General features: G+C 45.8%; 1 protein-coding gene across 1 annotated transcript in view; it reads left to right on the top strand.

The window, feature by feature from the left end:
• The window catches only part of LOC147640463 (nuclear transport factor 2B-like), a 30,626-nt gene extending 5,940 nt beyond the window's left edge, over window positions 1-24,686 (top strand). Inside the window, exons 2-3 of the mRNA XM_086780916.1 lie at window positions 24,018-24,106; window positions 24,277-24,686. Of these exons, the coding sequence (XP_086637042.1) occupies window positions 24,018-24,092 (75 nt within the window). The 3' untranslated portion in view covers window positions 24,093-24,106; window positions 24,277-24,686. The remainder of the gene's footprint in view (window positions 1-24,017; window positions 24,107-24,276) is intronic.
• Window positions 24,687-25,441: the final 755 nt, after the last annotated feature.

The following is a 25,441-nucleotide window of genomic DNA, read 5'->3' as shown; positions in this document are numbered from 1 at the left end:
TCTGCGTTTCAGTCTAGCATCAGCCCTACAACAGTAGTCAGCCCTACAGACCTGCATTTGTAGATTCCCAGCAGTTTCAGCCTTGATTCATCAGTCTACATCAGTATCCAGCATTCAGTGCATCATCCAGGCATACACTAGTCATCTGGTAAAGGTAGTCTATCATTCATAAGCATTTACAGCATTCTAACATAGCTTAAAACAGTCCACCGCCTTCTTTTCTCAGCCTCAGGTGTGCAGTCCTTCCTCATGCCCTTGGGAAGAGTGCATAGGCTCGAGATCAGTTCATTGAGGTGTTTCTACAGCCGTGTACAGTTCAGTTAGGCTTCCGATCCTCCGAGATCTTGCTTTTGGCTTATCTACCGTCCACAGTCATTCTCTCTAAAGTAACAAAGCAAATACTATCTCGTTATCGGGATAGGGGGCCCTTCAGTGGGTAATTTGGGACCCAATCTGGTGTACAGTTCTCATATCTCTCTCTCATATCAGTTTGAAGTATTAAAGTGGATTGCTAAACTCACGAAACTTAGGATACAGAAGACGGTGTGAGCATTTGTGTGACAGGATCTTCCAATACAAAGACTTCCGCTGCATATCACAGCATAAGCTATACATCCAAAAAGTGATCTACTCTAGGTTTCCTTTTGTGCCAGGCCTCATATGGTGTTATGGTTTTCAATGCTTTAGTAGGGCATCTATTCAACACATGTAGCACACATTATTGCCTCCATCTAGAATTTGTGAGGCAAGACTTTACCTTTAACCATGCATCTAGCCATTTCCATCAAAGACCTGTTCTTTCTCTCAGCAACACCATTTTGTTGAGGAGAATATGGCATCGTGCATTGATGCTTTATGCCTTTTTCTGCCATAAAAGCTTTGAAAGCAATGGACATGTATTCCCTCCCTCAATTTGCATGGTTTGATTTTTAGCTTGTGCCATAAAATGTCGAAAACATGCAAATACATCATATTTTACTTTCAATGGATACACCCAAGCAAATCTGGAGTAGTCATCGATAAAGGTCACAAAGTATAGATGCTTTCCAATAGATGGTGTCCGCATAGGACCACACACATCACTATGCACAAGCTATAATTTCCGAACAGCCCTTGTTGATCCATCTCATTTCTATGCATCTTACTCAATATGCACCCTTCACATACATGTTTTGGTGGCATTTCTACATGAGGCATATCGTGTACCATTTTATGCCTTTGCAATAACATCAAATTGCCATAATTCACATGCCCAAACCTGGCATGCCACAATCTGCCTCTTGCATGGCAGGTGTAAGAGTGGTAACCACATGAGCATCATGCTCTATTCTGTCAAACCTGTCAAGCTGATATAACCCATGGTACAATGGACCAAAAGTGATCAATGCATAGCCACCTTCACGGTCTTTCATTGTGCATCTGTCGTTCTCCAAGTTCATTGCATATCCTCTTTTAGCAAAAGAGGAGACGGACAACAAGTTCTTCTTAATCCGTGGCACATACAATACATCTGGAAGACATAAGTTTGCACCATTTGTTGTGAGGATCACATCACCAACACCCGGAACCGGATAAGAAGAATTGTTTGCACATGTTACCCGCTTGCCTTCAGGGGCAGCCATAAGCTTCTCAAAGTACCATGTGTCGTGTCTTTCATTGACACTGAGAGACATATGCTCTAATGATGCATTAGAACTGCAAGTAAGGAAAGTCCACTCATCCTGCACAAGAATTACTGATGCATCATCTTTTCCTGCAGGGGAAAGAAGAATCTACAGGCAGGTGATAAAGAAGAATCTACAGCCATGCCGCTTTCCTTTTTCTTCTCCTTTGCAAGCCTTTTCTTGCACTCATTCAAATAGTGACTTGGCTTTTTGCAGTAGTGACATTTGCCCTTTTTCTTGGGCTTGCCTACATCATTTTTAGTCTTTTGTGAAGGCTGTGCCAAATCAGCCTTTGGCTGAAAATTGCTTTTGGCTTTTTCCTTGCCCTTGTCTTGGGCAACAAAAGCCCCATCATTGCCACGCATGATGGAAGATTTGTTCTTCCGATTTTGCTCCTCCTGAAGTAACAAGCCAACCAACTCTTCAAACAAGATTGGTTCTGGGTTTCCCCACATAGATAGAGTGAGCGATGTGTGGAAGTTCAAGTAAGTTTCTGGTAGAGAGGATAGTGTCCTGGAAACTAGCTCCTTTTTAGAATGACCTCATCAATATTGAGCAACTGCTCCCGAAGATCCTGGATCTTCGTATGTCACATGCACTCTGCACTGCATTGCATGGTGACAAACTGGCTTATCATCATTAGCGCAACATTGTAACAATACTAGAACCCAATAGGATGATATTTGTCGTATGCCGTGATCCCATTGTAATCCTCAATCCAGGATAAGTTAGGCACGAGCTACGTAGGTCATTCTCAGCCATAGTCAGTCAGTCAGTCAGTCTAAGTCCCTTAACCCACTTAAAGAGACGCATTCATGCATATACAGTCAGTAGAAACCTTATTGTTTGCAAAAGAAAGCATCCTGCATATTGCACAGCATTCATGCATAGCATCTAGACCATTGCAGGAATCTCAGATAGCATCCAGGATTTATCTAGGATTTTTTGGGTATTTTTCCCAGCATTTTTAGCATTTTATACATCATTTAGACATTTTATTTGGACATGTGCAGTCGGCCAGCACTGTAGCCAGCCGACTGGCGCATCTTGTCCATATAAATAGAGGCTTTGCATAATCTTTTAGTCATTCATCATATTGAGCAAGAGAGCCATCAAGCGCTTGTCATCCTCAGCCTCAGGAGCATAAGTGATTGCAGTTTCAGCCCTCTCTTCAGCGTTTGTCTCCTACAGCCCTTGGCGCCTCAAAACGCATGCGCATTCAGCCATCTACATCAGTCAAACGCATCAGTTTAGCATTCAGCCTTGCGTTTTTTGCATCCACACAGTTTTCAGCATTCAGTTTTGCTCCAACCTCTTGGTGAAGGTAAAACGTAGCATTTAGATTCATTTACACATTCATATACAGTCTAGAACAGTCCCAAACAGCCCCCCTCTTAGCCCTCGCTTTGCATCCCTCCCTCATACTATTGGGAAGAGTGCATAGGCTCGAGATTGGACATCTTTGGTGCTTCTACAGCAGTGCACAGTTCAGACCGTCAGTCTCTTTAAAGATAATAAAGCAAATACTATCTCGGTAACGAGATAGGGGGCCCTTCAGTGGGTAATTCGGGACCCCATATGGTGTACAGTTCTCATCTCTCTCTCTCATATCTCTCTAAAGTTTGAAGTATTAAAGTGGATTGCTAAACTCGCGAAACTCAAGATACAGAAGACGGTGTGAGCATTTGTGTGACAGGATTCTCCAATACGAAGACTTCCGCTGCATGTTACATTGGTATCAGATTCAGCTTGTCCACACACACCATATCCTAGCGTGAGGGCATCCTTGGACGGTCAGATTGCGTTCCGGCATGACCACCGACTTCAGCATCATGTCTACAGAAGAGAGTACTCATCAGTCGAAGACGTCTCCCCTGAAGGAGACCTTGCTCTTCCGACTACAGCAGACACCATAGCTCTTCTTAGACCTCAGAACCAGTTGCTCATGGAGCGTCTCCAACTCTTGGAGGCAGCAGTAGCACGTCCTCCTCCGCCTCCAGCAACCCCTGACTACATCTCCCTCTTCTTTTAGATGGAACAACAAAGAAGAGAAGACGAGGCCCGAAGGAGAGAAGAAAAAGCAGAAGCAGAAGCAGAAGCAGAAGCTAGAAAGCAACAAGAAAAAATAGAAAGACGGGACTATGAGGAAGCCCAACGCAAGATCGACGAAGACCGACGTCAGGCTGAACTTGCCGCTCGAGAGCACCAACGAGAGCTCGATCAAGAACGTATGTTACTCAAGCACCAAGGGAAAAGGAGGCCATTCATCTTAGATACTAGCACCTCTCTTCAGCATTCCCAGCCTCAGGTGCCACCAGCCAGCAGTCCGCAGTATCAACTACCGTCATTCGAAGTCAACCTAATTTCAGTAAGTATGATGGTAAGTGTGATCATTTAGCGGTAAATTAGTTTATTCATCAATTTACTGCTCATTTTCCATTAGCTAGGATCACAGATCCTCAGGATAGAGTCCATGTAGCGGCTTCCCATCTCAGTGGTGAGGCAGTCACTTGGTGGCAGCATGTCATGTGCACAGTGTGTATCTACCGTGTGCTACAGGCACGCAAGACTAGTTTCGAGGCTTGGGGAAGCTTGGAACTAGGCAGGCTGATTGATGAGCTGAGTTAGGGATAAACTAACGGGTGGGCACCCAAGTATGGACGGACGGACGCCCAAGTGTGGATGCCCGATGACCGGCCAAGAGCCTATAAAAGGGTGGCCAAGGTTAGTTATTGGGATATAGAGAATCTCGCGAGTTTGTGAGAGCTCTATGGTCTTGGAGCCTGGATCTAGTGCAGACGTGCACCTGCTTTATGCGGGCGAGGCCGGCAGCAATCTCTAGGCCCGCGAGGGCAGCTTCGTGGCGGTATGGGACGTCGCGAGGAGGAGATTGGTCGGTACGTCATCCTAGTTAGCTCAGCTCGTGGCTGGGTGGGGACAGCCAAGTCTGTGGGCTTGCCCACGGCTGTCATGGTTGGGAGTCAGGCCTGCACCCCCTTGCTTGTTTGTTTATTCGTTTGTTTGCAGGATTCGAGTCTCGAACCAAGAACGATCACAAGGAGATCCGTGGGGATTTGACAGTGGTACCAAAGCATACCTCGTGAACGAGCAAGTCGGTAGGTAGAGAAGAAGAGGTCGAAGAAAGGTATGTGTTAAAAAGCTTGCTGTTTTTCTGTGCATACTGTGGTTTTCAGATTCAGTATGTGTTTTTTTCTTCATCAAAGAGACCCATGTTGATGGGGATGGTAGTTTAGTAAGGGTCATTTGCTTTGCAAAGAAGAGGAAAGACAGTCGCATAACAGTAGAGAGAAAACAGAAAAAAAAAGCATGTTCGTTGCTTTTCTGGTTCGAAAGAGAGAGAGAGCGAGAGAAGTGCTGGATTGCAGATTCGTGTTGGTTGGCCGAGTGCTGCGGACACGTGCGGTTGGCTGGGTGCTGCGGGTGGTTGAGGGCGCAAGTGCATGGGCGGCCAGGGCCAGTCGGCTGGCAGGCGCATTGGCCTGCATAGCCAGGCCTGCCAAGCCAGGCGGCCAGGCTTGTGTGGCCAGCCCAGGCAGTGCCTATGCTTGGCGGCCAGGCTTGCGTAGCCAGCCCAGGCAGCGCCGAGGCCAGGGGGGCAGGCGCCTAGGCCAAACCGGCAGGGCCACGCTGCCGTGATACCCAGGCCCACGCAGGCGCCGACTGCACTTCAGGCGCCGGCAACAGTTGGCGACGGCAGCATGGTTGACGACAGCTTCAAACGTCGGGCGGGTCTAATCCAGGAGGAAAAAACAAAAACAAGGAAAGCCCACGTTTTTTTAGAGCTTTCGTTTTTTTTTTGGGAGTTTAATTTTTAAAAAACCCCTCCTCCAAGGTTTCAAAGGTGTTTGTTTTAAAAGAACCTAGAATATATATATATATATATATATATATATATATATATATATATATATATATATATATATATCTTGGTTGAGCAAGAAGCAACCTACTGTGGCCACTTCTAGTTGTGAAGCTGAGTACAGGGCAGCTTTCACAGCTACGGTTGAGTGTGTGTGGCTCAGACGGCTTATGGCTGACTTGGGTGTTGGATAGGAGTTTGCCACCTCTATCTTCACTGCTGACAGTCAGAGCGCATCGGCAGTTGCGAGAAACCCAGTTTTTCATGCTTTGTGCAAGCATATATATATATATATATATATATATATATATATATATATATATATATATATATATATATATATATATAAACACAAAAACAAAGCAAAAGCTAAGCCTAGCTTTTGGAGATTTTTAGCTTTTGGAGCTATCTTTATAATCCCCCTCAAGTGGGCTTCTTGCCACACATCTCTCAAGTTTTCAAGCTCTCAAGCTGTCAAGTTCCCTCGCACTTTTGTTGTGCAAAGATCGAATTTTCTCTCCATTTACCCTCTTCAAGATGTCGACCCAAGAATCGGAGTTGGAGCCCCTTGTGGAACGCGAAGGCTTGCCGGCTACGGAAGGTACTGATGCCGATCTTTTTGACGATTTTGTGTCAAAATCAGATTTCCAAGAGTTCAAAGTAGCTCTTGAAGCTTCTTCGACGGAACGTCAGGCACAAATCGCAGCCCAGATGCAAGCTTTGCAAAACTCCATTGCTCTATTGACCACTACCCTCTCTACTTTCTCAGGTATGGATACCTTGGCTTTTGCTTTAGGCCCCAACATTACTCCGGCGGGGGCGAGAAAAAGCAGCGCACCAAGGAGATCGTGGACACGTGGCTACATAAGTGGCAAGTTCACTTTCAGTTTCATCCATATGATGATGGAAAGAAGATCCAGTTAGCAGCAGGTTTCCTGTCCGGCAAAGCTTTGCTTTGGTGGAAGGAACTCAACCCTAAGCCAACAACTTGGGCACAATTCGAAGACGTCTTCAAGAAAGAATTCCTCAAGAAAGAGGATGATTATGATGTTGTTGCCCGGTTTTCAGCTTTGACCATGACCTCGCAGCACCTCACTTATGAGGTCTACCTCCAGAAGTTTCGTGACTTGCAGATGAAAGCTACAAAGATGGATCCCACTACTCTTTTGGGATTTTTCGTAGCTGGTTTACCAGACTCGTACCGATTACAGGTTAAAAATAACAAATGTAAAACATTGGACGAGGCCATTCATTCAGTTCGTATTTATGATGATACAATGGTCTCTTCCAAGTCGAAACCCGTTACCGAGCAGGGGAACAAGCATAAAAGAAAGTTCTCCGCACCTATGGCTAACACGACAGAAGGCAAGTCTTCAGATATGTTCAGCATTTAATGCTGAAAATTCCCATTAAATGTTGGAAAAATTCCCATAAATCCTGCGCATCACTTCCTGGCTGGCTGGTCATCAGGCGCCTGCTTCTGAAGGGCTGGGCATAGCCCTTGCCCACAGTCCATGGGCTGGGCAGCCTGCATGGGCTGCCCCATACTTGCCCTACAGCCCTATGAAGGCTGTACCCTCCTGAAAATGGTCTGATCTTTGCCCTAGGACTGTCCTACAGTCCTTCCATGGCTGGTGGGTCGAGCCTAGGCCTTACTGGCCCACATGGGGATGGTTTCACACCATTTCCATGCCCATACTGATGGGAGATTAAGAGTTAGGGTTAGGTTTTCATGTGGGAGACATACACAGAGAAAGAGAAGGGAGAGAGAGAGAGAGACATATGTGGGGATAAGTCAACTCACCAAGTGTGAGTGTGTGACTCCCCTATCACACGTGTATATTGCACTAGTACACATAGTGCACTTAGTACATTGAAAGTACTAAGTGTACTACTTAAGGACTTTCTCCACAACAATGTCATGCTGCTCAACTGTAGCTGAAAATATGAGTATGTCGTCCAAAAATATGAACACACACTCTCCAATCAACTCCCGGAAAACACGCATCATCATGCGGTTAAATGTAGCTGGGGCGTTCGTCAAACCAAATGGCATGACCACAAATTCATAGTGGGCCTGTTCTGTACGGAAGGCTGTCTTGGGGATGTCCCCCTCTACAATCCGTACGTGGTTAAATCCAGTTTTGAGAACACCTTTGCTCCATTCAACCTCTCGAGAATATAGTCAATTCGAAGATCGGTGCTGCAAATGGCGACACGCTGGGGCGGATAAAGCCAGCTTGCAACAATTCTTGGAGTTGGCGGTCCAACCGATTCCATTGCCTTAGAAAGGCGATACGGAAACTTGCTCGGGGGTTCCGAGCCTAGGAGGAGGTCAATCCTGTGATCCTTCGGTCTGGACGGGGGGAGCTGGGGAGGGAGGCTGTCCCGAAGAAAAATCTTCTGGAACTTTTCATGGAGAACCGAGTACTTCTCGGAAGCACTGGCCACCGTCTGGGCTGTCTGGATGTAAATCATCGCACACTGTGGGCCTTTACGGACTGCTCGCTTAGCCTGCAAGTGGCTTATGAGCGGAAAGTTCGGAATACCGGGCTCACACTTCATGGTCACCGGTGTGTTTGACACATTCCGATTGATCTGGAACGTGTGCTTGTCCCACTTGACATCAGGGAGAAACTTGTGAAACCATTGGATACCCAAAATTATGTCTGCTCCTACAAGAGGGACAACCATAAAGTCACGCACAAACTCTATGCCCTGAATCACTAACTTAGCACCTAGAGCTTCATACTTGACTCTCGTTGTCATACCTGTGCTAAAACCCTCAACCTGTTTGTCCACCGGAGTCAGCTCGAAACGGGCACGCCTAGCGGCCTGTTCCGTGACCACATCCTCTGTGCTGCCGCTGTCAAACAAGACAATGACTCTCTGGCCACCTATGCAGCCAAAGGACTTGAGCAATTCGTTGCACTCAAACTCTTGGTCATGGGCGCCCTTCTGCTTATCTTCGAGCTCCCGGCTAATAATTGCTCCAACTGAAGCACCGGGGGTTAAAGAACTAGGGTTAGCCGCTGTGGGATCTGTGTGGGAGCTCAGCTCACCACGGAAGCTGTGGAGGCGGTGGCGGCCTTTGGAGGCTTCTTCGGACAATCCTGAGAAGTATGTCCTTTTGTATGACAAAAGAAACATCTACCCTCCTTCTTGTACTGAGAAAGCTCCTCAGCACTCAACTTGCCACCTGTCTTGCCTGCCTCCGCTTTTTGGTCTGGAGTAAGCTTAGACTCATTGTTCGAGTTCTTGGAGCCAGAGGCTCCCGGGCTCTGTCCTGGGGAAGACCCCGTTTGGTTCTGGCTTTTGCCCCCCGAGGTGTTAGCCATGGGAGAAGCCGGCTAGGAAGTCTTGGGCTTGCCACCACTGTGTTTCATTTTTGCACTCTGCGCAAGCGAGAGTGCGTCCTCAAAGGTGGCTGGCCTAAACATACGCACCTCCCATTGGATTTGCGTGTCTAGGCCATACAAAAACTGCCCTTTCTTGTCCGTATATCAGATAAGCCTAATTGCAGACACAAGGTCGAAATTTTATTGGCAAACTGAAGGACTGGTTGCGCGTTTTGACGCGCTCCCCTGAACTCATCTTCGAGTCGCTCAAGGTAGTGGGGCGGTAAAAACCGCTGCTTAAGGTCGCGGACGAACTCGTCCCACACATAAGCTGCCATACCTGCTCTGGTGTGGGCATGAGCCCACTAAGTCCACCAAGGAATGGCCTCACCTTCCAAGTACCAACTAGCTAAGATCACTTTGTCAGTATCTGTTTTCCTAATTGCGGCAAAGTAAGCTTCAAATTGATGTAACCATGAATAAAGAGTTGTGGGATCGAGTTTACCATTATACTTACTGAAATTCATTTTCTCGAGAAAATGATTCGAGGGCGCCGTCGGTGTCAATCTGGCGTCCAAAGCTTTGAGGTAACGCTCGTGTTCCACGCGTCGCATGGCGTCGTCTTCTCGTTGTCGGATCTCCAATGCACGCATCTGCAACTCAAGCAAGGAGCTTGGCTACGGCTGTGACCCCGTGAGAGGGTCCCTGTGACGAGGATCTGGTATCTGGGATACGGAAGGAGAGGGAGGAGGAGATGGAAAACGCGACGCTGGAGAGCGGGAACGCTCCTCCAGAGCCAAGATCCGCGCCTTCTGCTCATCCAATTTGGCTGTTTGGTCTGCGATTGCTCGCATCATCTGTTGGAACATGTCTGTGACACTCAAGCCTGGTGCCCTAGCTGGGCTGCCTGGTGCACCCTGGTCCCATGGTTCTGGTTCTCTCTCGTCGCCGAAGCTCGCCATAGCGGGAAAATGCAATTCCTTTCTGGAACGCAATCTAACCATCCACTATCTGTGTGGGAGACTTCCGGAGGGTTCCGGAGGCTAAAAACCAACCGTCCTTCGAGGGACAGGAGTCACTCTGAAAGGGGTAGTCCACCGGCGTCTAAAAACCAACCACACAAGCGAGAAAATTTTCTGGTTTTCTTTGCTGAATCTTTGTCCTTGAAGTAGGCTCTGACACCACTGTAATATGCGGAAGCTTCGGAAAAGGATCGGTACTTCAAAACTCAGAAATCAGCACTCTTTTCGCGACGGAAATTAACGCACAAACTGAAAGGAGATGTGCAGAAAAATAGAGAGAGAAGGGGGAGATGGAGAGGACACAGTATTGGGTCCCAGTTACCCTCTGTAGGGCCCCCACCACGGATGGTGTATTTGCTTTATTAGAATGATGTAGATCTGAAAACAAATACAGAAAACTTGACCTTTCTTAGCTGGGAAAATCCCTGCCCTTGACCTTCAGAAGTCCACCCCTTTGCTTAGCAATCTCCTTGGCTTGTCTGGCCCTTGATTGGCTTGAGCACTTGGTGAATACTGAGATGAAAGATGGGATTGTGGACCTCTTCTATTTATACTACCCTTCAGGGGCAGTCGGCCAACATAAGAGCAGGCGGCCAGCATCAGATATGTCCCACGACTGGATATTCAGCATTTAATGCTGAAAAATCCCATTAAATGCTGGAAAAATTCCCATAAATCCTGCGCATCACTTCTTGGCTGGCTGGTCATCAGGCGCCTGCTTCTGAAGGGCTGGGCATAGCCCTTGCCCACAATCCATGGGCTGGGCAGCTTGCATGGGCTGCCCCATACTTGCCCTACAGCCCTATGAAGGCTGTACCCTCCCGGAAATGGTCTGATCTTTGCCCTAGGACTGTCCTACAGTCCTTCCATGGCTGGTGGATCCAGCCTAGGCCTTACTGGCCCACATGAGGATGGTTTCACACCATTTCCATGCCCATACTAAGCTCCGGGGTAGCCCTATGGGCTGGCCCCTTGTCCTAAACATACTCTACTCAGTGATCTGGCATCCGGTACCTTACCAGATACACAGAACCACTGACATCATTCTAGAGGGAGACTCACAGCGCGGACTGGCACTGTTTCATGTGCAAGACAGTGCACACCTGACCTTGGACTCATGTGCAAAACAATGCACACCTGACCTCGGACGACTGAGATGGATCCCTGGGTGACTCGTCCCGGACTGGGCTCACACATGGGACCAGTTCACCATCCCAGGTCCTGCACCTTCTGTACAGAAATGTCTATGTGGCATCCAAGTGCGGGATGCACGTGACATGAACAAACTGACCATTAAGAACCGTTATCCTCTCCCTAGATCAGATGACCTGATTGACCAGTTAGGAGGAGCGAAATATTTCACGAAGATAGATTTACGTACTGGTTATCACCAGATACGTATTCATGAAAGGCATGTCGAAAGAACCGCCTTTCGGACTAGGTATGGCCATTACGAGTTTCTCGTATTACCTTTTGGGTTAGCAATGCTCCAGCCACTTTCCAGCAAATGATGAATGATCTTTTTCGTGAACATTTGGGAAAATTTGTGGTGGTGTTCTTGGATTATATTTTGATTTATAGTCGTACTCTTGAGGATCATGTCAGACACCTCACGATTGTCTTATCTATATAAAGACAGAATCGACTATATGCTAAGTTAAGTAAATGTGAGTTCTTTATGACCGACATCATTTACTTGGGACACAAGATCACTCGAGATGGATTGAGCATTGACTATGACCGAGTTTAGAAGGTTCTGGAGGACTGGCCTATACCGCGAACAGTGAAACAACTTCGTTCTTTTCTCGGTTTTGTTGTTTTTCTTCGGAAATCTGTACGGGAGTACTCTCAGCTCACACTACCGATGACCGACTTATTGAAAGGTCGTGGACGCAAGTCAAATCAGCCTATCACTTGGAATAACGATTTGGATATGGCCTTTAGACTTTTGAAAGATAAAGTCAAGGAAGCACCTATCTTAGCATTACCTGATCCTAGTCGGCCTTATGTTCTTGAAACTGATGCCAGTGACTATGCTATCGGGGTTGCTTTATTTCAAGATGGTAGACCGGTTGCTTTTGAAAGTAAAAAGCTAGATGACACTCAATCTCGTTGGCCAACCCTTGAGAAGGAGCTTTATGCTGTGATTCATGCTCTCAAGGTTTGGAGACATTATTTATATGGCTCCAAGTTTGTGGTATTGACTGATCATCAGTCAATCAAGTATGTGTGTGATGCCGATGATTTGAGAGGAAGGAAAGCTCGTTGGGCGGAGTTAATGCAAGATTTTGATTTTGAGATCCGTTATCGGAAAGAGTCCATGAATAGTATTGCAGATGCACTTAGTCGAATTCGAGAGGTGAATACTTTGTCGTTCACCGAGATTTCTACTGACTTATTTCAGTCATTGAGAGGGCGTTGCAAGACTGATAGTTATTTTGGTCCATTTTGGCAGAAGATCCAGGACGGGAGCTCATTGATTGACCAAGACTCGATGAGTGAGCAGTCTACTATTCAGGCTGCAGGAGGCCAGTGGATGATTTGGAATGGCTTACTATTCTGTAATGACAAAATTTGTGTACCACAGATCCCGGACATTAGGTCCAAGATTTTTAAGGAGTGTCACGATGCTCCTTCTGCTAGACACCTTGGGGTACACAGGACGCTTTCGTTAGTGAAACACACTTTTTATTGGCCAAAGATGAAAGGGTATGTAGAAGGTTATGTTCTCAAGTGTCAAATTTGTCAGGCAAATAAAGTTGAACGCTTTAGACAGGCTGGGTTGTTGCATCCTTTGCAAATCCCAGGTAATAAATGGGAAAGTATTTCCATGGATTTTATTACCGGATTGCCAAGAACACATCAAGGCCACGATTCTATTTGGGTTGTGGTAGATCGCTTGACAAAAATGGCTAGATTTTTACCGACCCGGAAGACTATTACAGCTACGCAATTGGCACGACAGTTTATCGAGCAATTGTTTAGACTGTAGGGGTTACCGTAGGACATAGTCAGTGATAGGGACTCTAAGTTTACGAGTGATTTTTAGAAACTTGTTTTTGAGAAGTTGGAAATAACTTTGAATTTGAGTTCCTCAGATCATCCTCAATCTGATGGCCAGACTGAAAGAGTGAATCAGATTTTGGAGGATATGCTTCGAGCATATGTATCCAAAAGATAGAGTTCATGGGAGGATTATCTTCCTATGTTAGAATTTGCATATAACAATACTAAGCATACGAGTACAGGTTTTAGTCCTTTCATGCTTATGTATGGTTTTCAACCTAGATCACCTATTACAGTAGGATTCTCAGGACTTCAGCATGATGCAGCACGTAATTTTTTGCAAGACAACCAGACGTGGTAGACGAAGCAAAAGTCATTGAGCTCGAGCAGATCCTTCTTCATCCTTGGAAGCATGGTTCCGGTCGACAGATACTTCAGTTCTATGCTAAATTCCGAGATCGAGGCACCCACGAAGCTGTATGGCTAGACGAGGAGTTCTTTCAAGAGTACCCTAGTTGTTGGTGGACTACTTGGAAGCCATGAACCTGCCGCTAAGCTAAGCAGGAGGGAATGTCACATGCACTCTGCACTGTAGTGCATGGTGACAAACTGGCTCATCATCATCAGTGCAACATTGTAACAATATTAGAACCCAGTAGGATGATATTTGTCGTATGCCGTGACCCCATTGTAATCCTCAGTCCAAGATAAGTCAGGCACGAGCTACGTAGGTCATTCTCAGCCATAGTTAGTCATGTAGGCATATGCTCACTTATGGTAATGCTATATGTGAACAGGGCTTAACCAAGGGTACTTTTTCCCATGTGGTTTCTCCCTTGGATATCAAGTGTGAAAGGACACTCTACATATAATATTTTGTACTTCTATATTATATGGATGTGACACATGCAAGGGTTGACTTGCATTTTGTGGCTACCACACTTTTGGCTCTCTCTCTCTCTCTCTCTCTCTCTCTCTCTCTCTCTCTCTCTCTCATTTCTGTGTGAGCTTCTTCTTCTTGCACCTAACCCTAATGTGCAGGTTTCCGTGTGTGTGAGTGTGTGAGTCCAACACCAACAGCTGGGGGCTGCTTGTGGAGTTCTGTCCCTGAAATTTGCAGCAAACTGTGAGTTTCCGTCCGATAACTGTGAAATTCCGTCGCCTGCACAATTCCGTCCGTCGTCGAAAACAGTCTGTCCATCGCTGTGAGCTTTCCGTCGATGTAGGGGTTCCGTTCGTCTTTGCTCCGCCCAAAACCGGTGGCGTTAGTGCGGGGAGGACCACCGCCGCTCAACTCGTAGGCGGCACCTCCCACCCAGCCGGCCGTGCTAGTGCCCAGCCAAGCGTTGGCGCCCATTTCCGTCTCCTGGCCAGTGAGCTTCCGTTTGCATAGTTCTGGACGCCACTCCCTACGGGTCACTCCATTCCGGCGCGTGCAGTTCCGGATGCCACTCCCCTCGGGTCACTCCATTCCGGTGTGTACTTCTCCAGCACCTACTCCTGGCAGTTTCGCCTTCGCTGTTTGGCACCGCCGCACATGCTTCTCCTGAACCGGTTCCGTCCAGCGTTCCCGTTTGACAAGCGGTTCCGTCCAGATGCTGGCCTACACCCGCCTGCTTGTCCTCTCTGACACTGCCTGGCACCTCTTCTGAACCTGCAGGCGCACGTCCTCCACTACAGACTGTCCTGCCACCTGTACTTCCCACGTGGGCCAGTTTCAGAGTCCCAACACACGTGCTGCCTGTACTTACCTGCACTGGCCAGCTTTTGTACTGCCACTCGTACTGTCCACGCCTGCAGGTACCATTAATTCAGATTTTTATTGAATTATTTTTTTTCAAAAAAAAAAACACAGCTTTGCAGCCATTTCAAGGCAGGTCAGGTTCAACAATTTCTTGGGGTTTGCCAAAAATCCCCTTGTGCCAGGAAAAATCCCTATTTGGTGCAGGGTTCAAATAATTTTGGGGATTTCTCAATTTCATGCCAAATTGGAAAAATCATACATGCTGTTGGAATTTGGGGGTTTTTCAAATTGAGGTCAAAATCAGCAAATTGGGCCTCTTTCATTTGCAAAAATTTGGGGCTTTTGTGAAAATTGGCCAATTAATTGCACATTGAAGCAATTGCAGTGCATAAAAATTGGGGCTTTTCAAATTGGAGCATGTAATCGGGCATTACAGCTATGATTTGTCGCATATGTATACACATTGTGTGTAATTGGACAATTTGGTGCAGGTTTACACTTGCTTCAGTTTGTAGGCAAAAATTTGCACAGGACATTTGGTTGCCTGGCAGTGCACATTGGTGCTTGGTTTGCTTGCAGGTATATTTTGTTGACATGGCTCAAAATGCTATAGATGTATTTGGTGTGCTCACCCAGGGGGACAAGTTAGATGGATCTAACTACTCCCTCTAGAGTTTCATGATCCGTAATTTGCTGGTAGCCAAAGGGCTTTGGGGCATTGTGTGTGGTGACACACGTCCACTTACCATACAGTCAGCCACGCCTCAAAGGGGAGGTGCTCAAAGAGCTCCTGAGGTAGAACCTGCTCCGACACAAGAGCAAAAGAGATGGGACTCTAGGGATGCATAGGCCATGTCATTGATAGCACTATTATTCCGCACATTCGTTCTTGCAAGACATCACATTGGAAGCAATGTATCAGGTACGCAACGAGGCAAGAGTTGCATACTTTGAAGAGGCAATTGGATCTTCTTTCTATGGATGAGGGTGACTCCATGGCAGATCATCTCACCAAAGTGAAAGATTTGCAGGAACAATTGCTCAACATTGATGAGGTTATTCCAGACACACAGCTGGTCACCAACACTCTTCATTCTTTACCACCTTCCTACTTGGGCTCACACACCTCTCTCAACCTCTCTATGAGAGGAGGTGGTGATCCCGTCACTTTTGAAGAGCTGGTGGATTTACTCTTGCAGGAAGAGCAAACAAGGGCAAACTTATCGAGCAACCGTGGTGGAGACAAGGCATTTACAGCCAAGGATAAGGGTAAAGCAAAGAGCTTTAGGCATGGGGGACAACAATCTAGCAAGGCTGGTCATGGACAGTCCTCTTCTGGTGGTGAAAAGTCTGACAAAGGGGATGCAAACATGCCCAAAAAGAAAGGCAAATGTCACTACTGCCATAAGCCTGGACACTATATCAGTGAATGTAGAAAGCGGATTGCAAAAGAGAAAAGGAAAGAAGCAGGCAATGTAGTAGCAGACTCTTCTGATGACAAAGCACAGCAATCAGCTAATGTAATTCAAGAAGAGTACACTTTTTTGGTCACATGTACTAGTGACACACCAAGTGCTTTAAACAATGATATGTCTTACATTGCATCTGACAGACAGGATGTATCATGGTATTTTGATAATGTTGCTTCAAGCCACATCACTTCATGCAAAGATGTATTTCAGCACTCGGTTTATGCTTCAAATGGCTGCACTGTATCATGTGCAGATCATACCACATATCCAGTAAAGGGAATTGGCAATGTCATACTTATTGCAGCCAATGGTGCCAATATATGTATGAAAAATGTATTGTATGTTCCAGGGATAAAGAAAAATCTGCTCTCCGTCTTAGCCATAAACGACCAAGGTTTAAAGGTTGAATTTGAAGATGGGAAGTGTTTGGTAAAAGACCCATCAAAGGGTTATGAAATAGTCACTTCTGGAACACGATACAAAGGCTTGTATAAGCTAGACAGCTATGACAAGCGTACTTATGATGCAAATATAGTGGCTGCCCACACTCCTGCTATGTATGATGCAGAGCTATGGCATGCTCGTTTTGGGCATGTAAATTTTCGGAGTTCGATGCTTTTGCAGAAGCATCATATGGTTGATAATATGCCGCCTCTTGAGTCTCCAACAAGACATGTATGTGGGGTGTATTTTGGGAAAGATGCAACGAAAACCATTCCCTAAAGATGGAGCTGTTAGAGCTGAAAGTAAATTACAGCTCATACATAGTGATGTATGTGGTCCAATGCGGACACCATCCATAGGGGGCATCTTTACTTCGTCACATTCATTGATGACTACTCCAGGTTTGCTAGGGTTTACCCTTTGAAAGCGAAAGCAGAGGTGTTTACATGCTTTCGACACTTTGTAGCAATGGTTGAAAATATGTGTGGATGTTAAGTCCAAACACTTTCGTGACAAAGTTCATTGAAATATCTTCAGGAATTGGCAAGGGCTGTAACAACCCTATCTTCTTTCCACGAGGAGCTTTCACCTTTTGACAAATATCACAGCATTGTACATATGTAAACACATCTCGTCTCATCTTTGGCCAATAATATTGCCGTTCCAATTTCTCCAGAGTTGAATTCATGCCCCTATGACCACCAGTAATGGCGTCATGGGCATCATGGAGAAGAGCTGCCCTTAACGACTTCATGACACACAGTCGGCCTTTGTAGAAAAGCCAACCATCACGTATCAGAAAGTGGCATGGTCCTGTGGCATCCAATGCCTGTTCCCATTGTGTACCGAATTCCTCGGAATCCGCGTACGTGTGCTTCATGTCATCTAGTCCTGTACCAACAAGATCGAGTCTAGTGGTTTGAATCGAAGTCACTCGTCCCTTCCTGCTCAAAGCATCGGCAACTGGATTGGCCTTTCGTGGAAGGTACTCAATCATACCATTGAATTGCTGGAATATCTGGCTCCAGCGGTGTTCGATCACTCCACTGTGCACTTGGCATTGTCTGAATCCAGCGTAATGCCTGATGGTCAGTGTGAACCTCAAAGTCACGGCCATAAAGAAAATATTTCCAATGTTTCAAGGCCTGTATAACTGCTAGGAGTTCACGGTCATAGATTGAGTAATTTTTCTCTACGGGCAGTAACTTACGAGACATGTAAGCTACTGGATGACCATTCTGTTGTAACACACCGCCAATTGCAATATTAGAACGAGTACGCTCTTCCAGAGCCAAAATCTGCGTCTTCTGCTCTTCCAACTTGGTTGTTTGGTCTGCGATTGCTCGCATCATCTGCTGTAACATATATGTAACACTCAAGCCTGGTGCCCTAGCTGGGTTGCCTGGTGCACTTTGGTCCCAAGGTTCTTGGTCTCTCTCGTCGTCGAAGCTCGCCATAGGAGTCCGACCATCCACTATGTGTGTGGGAGACTTCCGGAGGCTGAAAACCAACCACACTAGCGAGAAAAAATTCTGGTTTCTTTACTGAATCTTTGCACTTGAAGTAGGCTTTGATAGCATTGTAACATGTAGAAGCTTCGGGGGAGATTGGTAACTTCAATGCTCAGAAATCAGCACACTTTTTGCAACGGAATTAACGCACAAAACTGAATGAAGATGTGCGGAAAATAGAGAGAGAGGGAGAGAGGAGAGGACACAGTATTGGGTCCCGAATATCCTCTATAGGGCCCCCACCACGAATGGCGTATTTGCTTTATTAGAATGATGTAAATCTGAAGAAAATACAGGGAAAACTTGACCTTTCCTGGCTGAGATAACTCTGCCCTTGACTTGCAGTCCTTCATCCCTTTGCGTTAGCACTCCTCAGCTGTCCTGGCCCTTGATTGCCTTAGCACTTGGTGAATTATGAGATGAAAGAATGGATTGTGGGCCTTGGTATTTATAGTACTCCAGGATGACCAGTCGGTTGCCTTTAATGCAGCCGGCTGTCCCAAAATGGCTCCACGACTGAATATTACAGCATTAAATTATATTAAATGCTGCGCATGACTTAATCCATGGCTGGGCATTTATGCGCATGGGAGATAGGGGCTGGGCACTTAGGCGCCTGCTGTTCTGGAGGCTGGGCAGCCTGTATGGGCTGCCCCATACTTGCCCTACAGCCATCACAAGGCTGGTTGACCTGTCGGCATGTCCCTAGGGCTGCCCTACAACCCTCCATGGACTACCCATGGCTGGTGGGTACAGCCAGGGCCTTCCTGGCCCTCATGGGGGTGGCCTTCCTGGCCCTCATGGGGGTGGTTTTACACTGTCCCCATGCCCACACAAGTACTTGGGGTAGCCCTATGGGCTGGCCCCTTCCCTTTCCTATAAGCAAACCCTAACTTATCTACACAATGATCTGGCATCCAGTACCATACCAGATACATAGAATCACTGACATCATTCCAGAGGGAGACTCGCAGCGTGGACTGGCACTATTTCATGTGCAGGATGATGCACACCTGACCTTGGAATCAGTTGGATCTTAAGGGAAAGAGTTGTCCTCTAGTTTACGAGATGAGGACATCTCGCGTTTTTTAAGTGGGGTAGGATGTAAGATTCCTCCCCCTCCCTCCAGCTTTTGAGGTGTACAGGTGTAAGAACCTCCCCTTCTGATCTTATAATTATTCCCCTCTTTGAAATAAAAGAAAGATCCTGTTTTACCTTGTTTTGGTCTGGAGAGAGAAAATGTCTAGAGGAGGGAGATAATCCAAAATTGAGATATTTTTGGATATAAAAATCCTCCTAGTGTCTAAAATGGTTTCCCCTGAAACAGAAATTCAAAACAAACTTTCCAATGTGCAATTGGAATTAATTGAAAATAGGTATAAAGGACCTTAGCCTAAGGGTCTAGATTTTAAGGACGACTGGGATGGAACCCTGGCTGACTCGTTTTGGGGGACCCGTTTACCATCCTAGGTCCCGCACCTTCTATACAGATATGTATACGTGGCATCCAAGTGCGGGATGCACATGACATAAGGTCACTTACCTTACACACTATCATAATAGTGTGTACACACGCCCCCTGGGGGGGGGACTCCAAAGGAGGGGAAAAGTGTTCGGGCGCATTATTCGTCTACGTCCACATATCAATACCATATAAATGGCTACAGAGCTGTCTTTAGGTGTGGACATTGCCTTGTATTTATGGCGTGGAGTGTCCGTGGGGCCAAGGACACTTGATACCTGGAGGCATGTGCACATGACTTTGTTTGATAACATGTGTTTTCTTATGGGTTTTGTAGACTTCTAAACCCTTCTCTAAATTTTATAAGGTTTATGGGACAAGAAGGCTACAAACTGTGGCTGATAGGTGGGCTGAACTGGGACTGTTCTAGGCTGTGAATATGCAAAATGAATGCATGAATATGCTGCGTTTACCTTCACCCGGGAGGATGGAGCAAACGATGATGAATGCGTATGCTGAAATCTGCTATAGGCTGAGAAACGCAAGGCCTAAAGCGCTTCTTCCTTGGGCTGATTGTTGATGATGCGTTTTATGCTCAGGTATGCTTCTATGCTCCAAGTGATGATGATCCAAAGGGCTAAATGCTGAATATATTATACTTGAATGTTGAGATGGAATGATGAGATGCAAACGATGCTATTTATACGAGCTTATGGTGCTGGTCGGCTGGCTATAGAGCTGGCCGACTTAAGCATTAAATGCTACATGACTTGCTCATGAGATAAATGCTGAAATATGATGATAATAATGCTAAATAAATGCCAATAAATATGCTAATAACGTTGAATAATGTTCTAAGGCTTTTGCAATGGTTTATATGCACATGGAGATGAATGCTATGCAAATGTAGACCGTGATTTAATGCAAACCCTAAGGCTTCTACTGACTCTACATGCATGAATGATTCTTTTCAAGTGGGTTAAGGGACTTGACTGACTGAGGAATGACCTACGTAGCTCGTGCTTGACATATCTTGGATTGAGGATTATAATGGGGCCACGGCATACGACAATTTCTAAAGGGTCCTACTGCTGTACAATGATGCATTGATGATGAGCCATCTTGTCACCATACACTACAGTGCAGAGTGCATGTGACAAGATTATATATGCTAACAGAGCAAGCTTATGAGCTATGGCTTCCTGAGAAAGTATGTAGGCTAAGTACACCCTTGGTGCATGGAAGCCTTGGTTGCCTAGGGCACCTTCTTGCTCGACCTGAATTTGCCCATGGGATGGCACACAGGCAAGCAAGCGAGAGTGCCAGTCATGTATTAGAGCGGACGTGCGCACAGGAGAAGGGGCAATCAGGGATGGGTATATGGCTGGTTGGCGCACAGCTAAGGGGGCTGACTTCAATCCTGTATGTATATGAAAAGCGCACAGTAGAGGGACTAAAGGCAGGCCAACCAGAAGGGAGAATCTCCCTCTTTTCTCTTGCTTAGATAGAGGCCAAGACAACCCCCACACAACTCCAAATAGCATCACCTTAAAATTAGGGATTTTGTATTGCAATTGGAGCAACTTCAATGTGACCATATAGTAGTAAGGGATCCCCTAAACGATGAGGCTTGCCTAGCCGACTTCCTTTGGCAATAAAGAGAAAGGAGGGTCTATTTTCTAGCACCACTGCCCCCCTACCTCCCCCTCCCCCCCCCCCTCCAAACCCCTCGCCTCCCCCCTCCCCTCCCCCCACATGTATGGAGTTGGCCGTGCCACTCTTCAACCTCCTAAATTCCGTATGTGAAGCACTGCAGAGGATGACGATACGAGGGATGCCCTTACGCACGAAGCTACTCATATGGGATCGGCTCAATGCCCATACTCGGTCATTCATCCTTTTGAACTCTCAACCCTCAGTCATTGCCCATATCAAACGGGATATCCATGCACATGTTGCTTGGAAGAGACTCTCCGACATCTATGACCGGAAGACACCCATGAAGAGAGTTTCCTTGGAGCTTCAAATGTTGAAGCTTTCACCCACTGATTCTACCTCCATGCGGGGTCAAATCAACAAGCTTGAGTCATTGTGATCTGAGATTTCTGGGTGCGGGAAGGAGATTTCCACCGAGGATGTGGCCATCCGGCTACTTGCTCAGTTGTCCCCAAAATATGAGAGCTTCTATTCTTCACTTCTTACCTTCGGATGGATGGAAACCATTACCTGGGATGAGCTGGTGGCTATGGTTCTTGATCAAGAGAGCATATTTAGGAATTCTTCTCCAAAGAAAGGTAACCAGGCTTTCAGGCTTTCATTGGACAGAGAGGGGGCAGTGTAACAAAGGTAAAGGTGGGGCACCTCCCTCTAAGGTTTCTAAGGACTCCAAGGATGCTAAGCCGAAGGGGTCTTCAACTCCGAATTCTTTTGGCAACCAGAAGGTTTGTGATTACTGCCCCAAATAGGGGCACTTGTGGCGACAATGCCGGAGCCGCATGTGGGACTTGGAAGGAAAGTCCCAGGACAAAGGGGCAAGCTCATCTGCCAAAGTTGTGGAGTCAGCTTTCGTCATCCTGATTGATCTCGAGTCCGATACTCCCCATCCAGTTGTAGAGCAAGCTTTTCCTTCTTGTTACCACTGTCCTCAGTTGATTTGCCACATAGCACATGACTCATCGCAAGGACTGGCTTGATGAGCTGCAGCAACGCTTCGACAAAGTTGCCGTTGGAGGTAACGCTACTATCCCCATTCTTGGCGAAGGGAAAATGCCCTTCATTTCAGATGGCAATGGAGGGAAGTACACCTCGAGAGTGCTATATGTGCCAGATTTAGGATTTCATCTCCTTCTTGTACATGAGATTTGTAAATTGGGCACTAAGGTGGATTTTATGGAGGATTCTGTGATCATTCGGAACCCGCTTACTGACAAGATCCTTTGGCAAGGCATCGAGGACCAAGGAAACCCACAACTCTTTACTCTCACACAAGCACCCGCACAGGCGATTTTGGCATGCTAGATTTGGACATCTTCATTTGGAGGCCTTGAGAAAGGCTTTTCAGGAGCAACTGGTGGATGTATGTTGGCACACGTGAGGGCTCTTGTCACTCATCTCAAAGGGAAACATCATCGGGAGGCCTTTCCAAAGAAGGCTACATGGCAAGCTATGGCACCTTTGGAGCTGGCTCATGCAGATTTGTGCGGCCCGGTGTGCACTCGTCTCTTGGTTCTGCCTGTTATGTTTTTCTTTTGGTTGATGATTTCAGCAGGTATATTCTCAAATCCAAAGAAACTTTCGACATATTCCAAACATAGAGAACCTTGGTGGAGAAACAATCAGGACACTCTGTCTTGACATCATGAGCCCACAAAGGAGATGAGTTTACGGGTGGTTGTCAGCAACAAGTACTTTTGATTGGCATTGTTTGTGTGGTTAGATTTTTTATTTTGCAATTACAAGTTTTACAGCAGCTTCTTACATGATGGCTGTCTTATTCAACTGCTGCTTGCAAGTGTCAAATGAGTTTTAGAATCATAAATCTGAACCATCTGCAAGTATAAGGCGGACAACAGCCAAAGGTTATGTGGGCAGCCCGCAGCCAAGGAACATGTGGGCAGCCTGCAGCCAACAGCCCACGGGGAAATTTTGGGTAGTCTAAGCATGTGCAGACCAGCCTGGCCAAGGGGCTAAAGGTTGGGCAACTTTTTAGCCCAATGTGAACACGTTAAGTGATTTTTATGACACTTTTGTAGGGCTTGCAAAAGGCTGTATATCTACTTGGACAGGAATTTACCCATGAATAGGCACTCCAACCTTCCATTTTAAACTTCATCTAAGGGAACTTCTCAGCACAGAAGTACAGAGGCGTTTGGAGAGCAAGGAGAAGATTTGGCAGCCAACATTTGCTAGATCTGCAGCACCTTGGGCTGAGATCAGGCACTGATCACCTTTCGTACTTCGAACATTCATTTATACTTTCATTCATTGTACATAATACAAGAACAGTGTTAGGATTAGTGTGTGTTTGTGTTTTCTTGTCTTCTGCCCCACATCTATCTTTGTTAACTCAATCACAACAGTCTTTACAATAAAGCTCAATCGGGTGTCAAAAAGCTCAAATCAAGGAAAAAATATATTTTTGCTTGTAGAAAGGGCTACAAAAAACTCTTAGTCTTACCATAAAAAAGGGTGTGAATTGATCATTGAAAGGTAGACCGAGTAAGAGCCCTGCCTAAGAGCCTAGACCAGTCATGAGGAAAAGTAGCAGGAAGAGAAGGTTAAGATGGCTAGTTATTTGCTAAGCGTTGTCATGTTGTTCTTGCCAATGATTAATCAACTAGAAGTCAAGAAACCTCATGATTGTGCTTAACAAAGTGTCTATGCAGCATAACTTTCTCCCTTTTGTTCTCAGCTTGACCATCTTTGATCCTTGCATATTAAGTCGTGCTGTGTGGTTGTCATGTTGCCATTGCAGCTGTTTCATTTGCTACATACACCTCAAGGAAGCTACTTTGTGCACAATGACATCTTCCGTCTCAATTATGCATGATTTTCATTTCATGAGTAAGTTTTATTGCAAGGTTGTATGCGTAGTTTTATTGCAAGGTTGTATGCTTCTTTATGATTTTGATATATGTGTAGCCAGGCAGATCACTTATCTTACATTGAGAACTAGAAAGCGCCTTGACAAAGAGCAGGGACTATTAATGCCCTGCTTGTTTGCAATTTTGCAGGCTGTGGAAGTGTTTAAGAGCAGAAACCATAACTTTTGCAGACAGGAAGTATGATCATGAATTGGTCTTTTGAAAGCCTTTTTGCTTCAACAAATTTAGCTTCAGCAAGATTTATTATATCGATTACCGGCTGTATTTGGTCTGTTAATAACACATATAGATAAGGTTTAGTTGGTTATGCCAGTGATTATGAGATTTCCAAGGTTGATTTCTTGGCAGCCCCTTACTGTGCTTGTGTACCCCCCTCTGTGGGGCATTTTATAGGCTTTACATGACTAAAGCAAAAGTTGTTTGAGACTTTATATCATGCCTTTTGTACTTCCAGCAAACTGGTAATGATCTTACATTTGTCTTACTTCCGGAAACATCATCAACATTTCCTGTGTGACTTTCTTAATAGAGCTTTTATGTTATTCTGTTGGGCTGGCAACTTTTACTCCTCTTGGTTGGAATGCTTGGATTGCATTGTCCGAACCGCATCGTTTCCATGAATGGCATTATCATACTTCATAGTTTTCATCTTCTTATTGAATGACCTTCGTGTATGCACAATGCCTTGCAGATGGTTAAGAATGAGACCCATGGTAATGATTGAAGTGTTGATATGAATTCTTGGGAAGGAAAGCTCCTCTTATGGAATAGTCATGCAAATACGAAACAAGTGAAAAAATGTTTGGTGTGGTGAACAAAGTGGTTGATGATATCAAGCTGAGGGCCCTTGAGCACGATAGGCATGCCAGTCACGTGATATGGAGGCGTCATGTACCAAAACGAAGAAAGAGAAGCCAGCAGATGTTTGTGAGCTTACAAATGGCTTTTAGGGATGGTCCAGGCATGCATGTTGTCAATTACACATACTTACCGTACTCAATCTTGAAATAAGCATTTTTACAACGTAGTTGTAGGTAAGTTATTGTGCCAACATCCATTTACAACATCAAGTAGTTGCATAGCTTGAAATCGATATTCTTCCTTCAAAAAAGCCACAAGGAAAGGCAAGAAATCGATAGCAACAAACAACCTTGATCTCTAAGGTTTGGTTTTGAAATCCCCAGCTACCCAAAACAAGCATCTCTAAGGTTCGGGTTTGAAAAGGTGGGCTGCACAAGACAATTTTGACATAGAAACCTTTACTACTTGTGAAATCATTCTTGGAATAGAAGGA

Source organism: Cibotium barometz, chromosome 3 (assembly GCF_041138505.1).
Source record: "Cibotium barometz isolate CiBa-2024 chromosome 3, ASM4113850v1, whole genome shotgun sequence".
Taxonomy (NCBI): domain Eukaryota; kingdom Viridiplantae; phylum Streptophyta; class Polypodiopsida; order Cyatheales; family Cibotiaceae; genus Cibotium; species Cibotium barometz.
The sequence above is the reverse complement of the archived record's forward strand: the minus strand, read 5'-3'. Positions and strand labels throughout refer to the sequence as shown.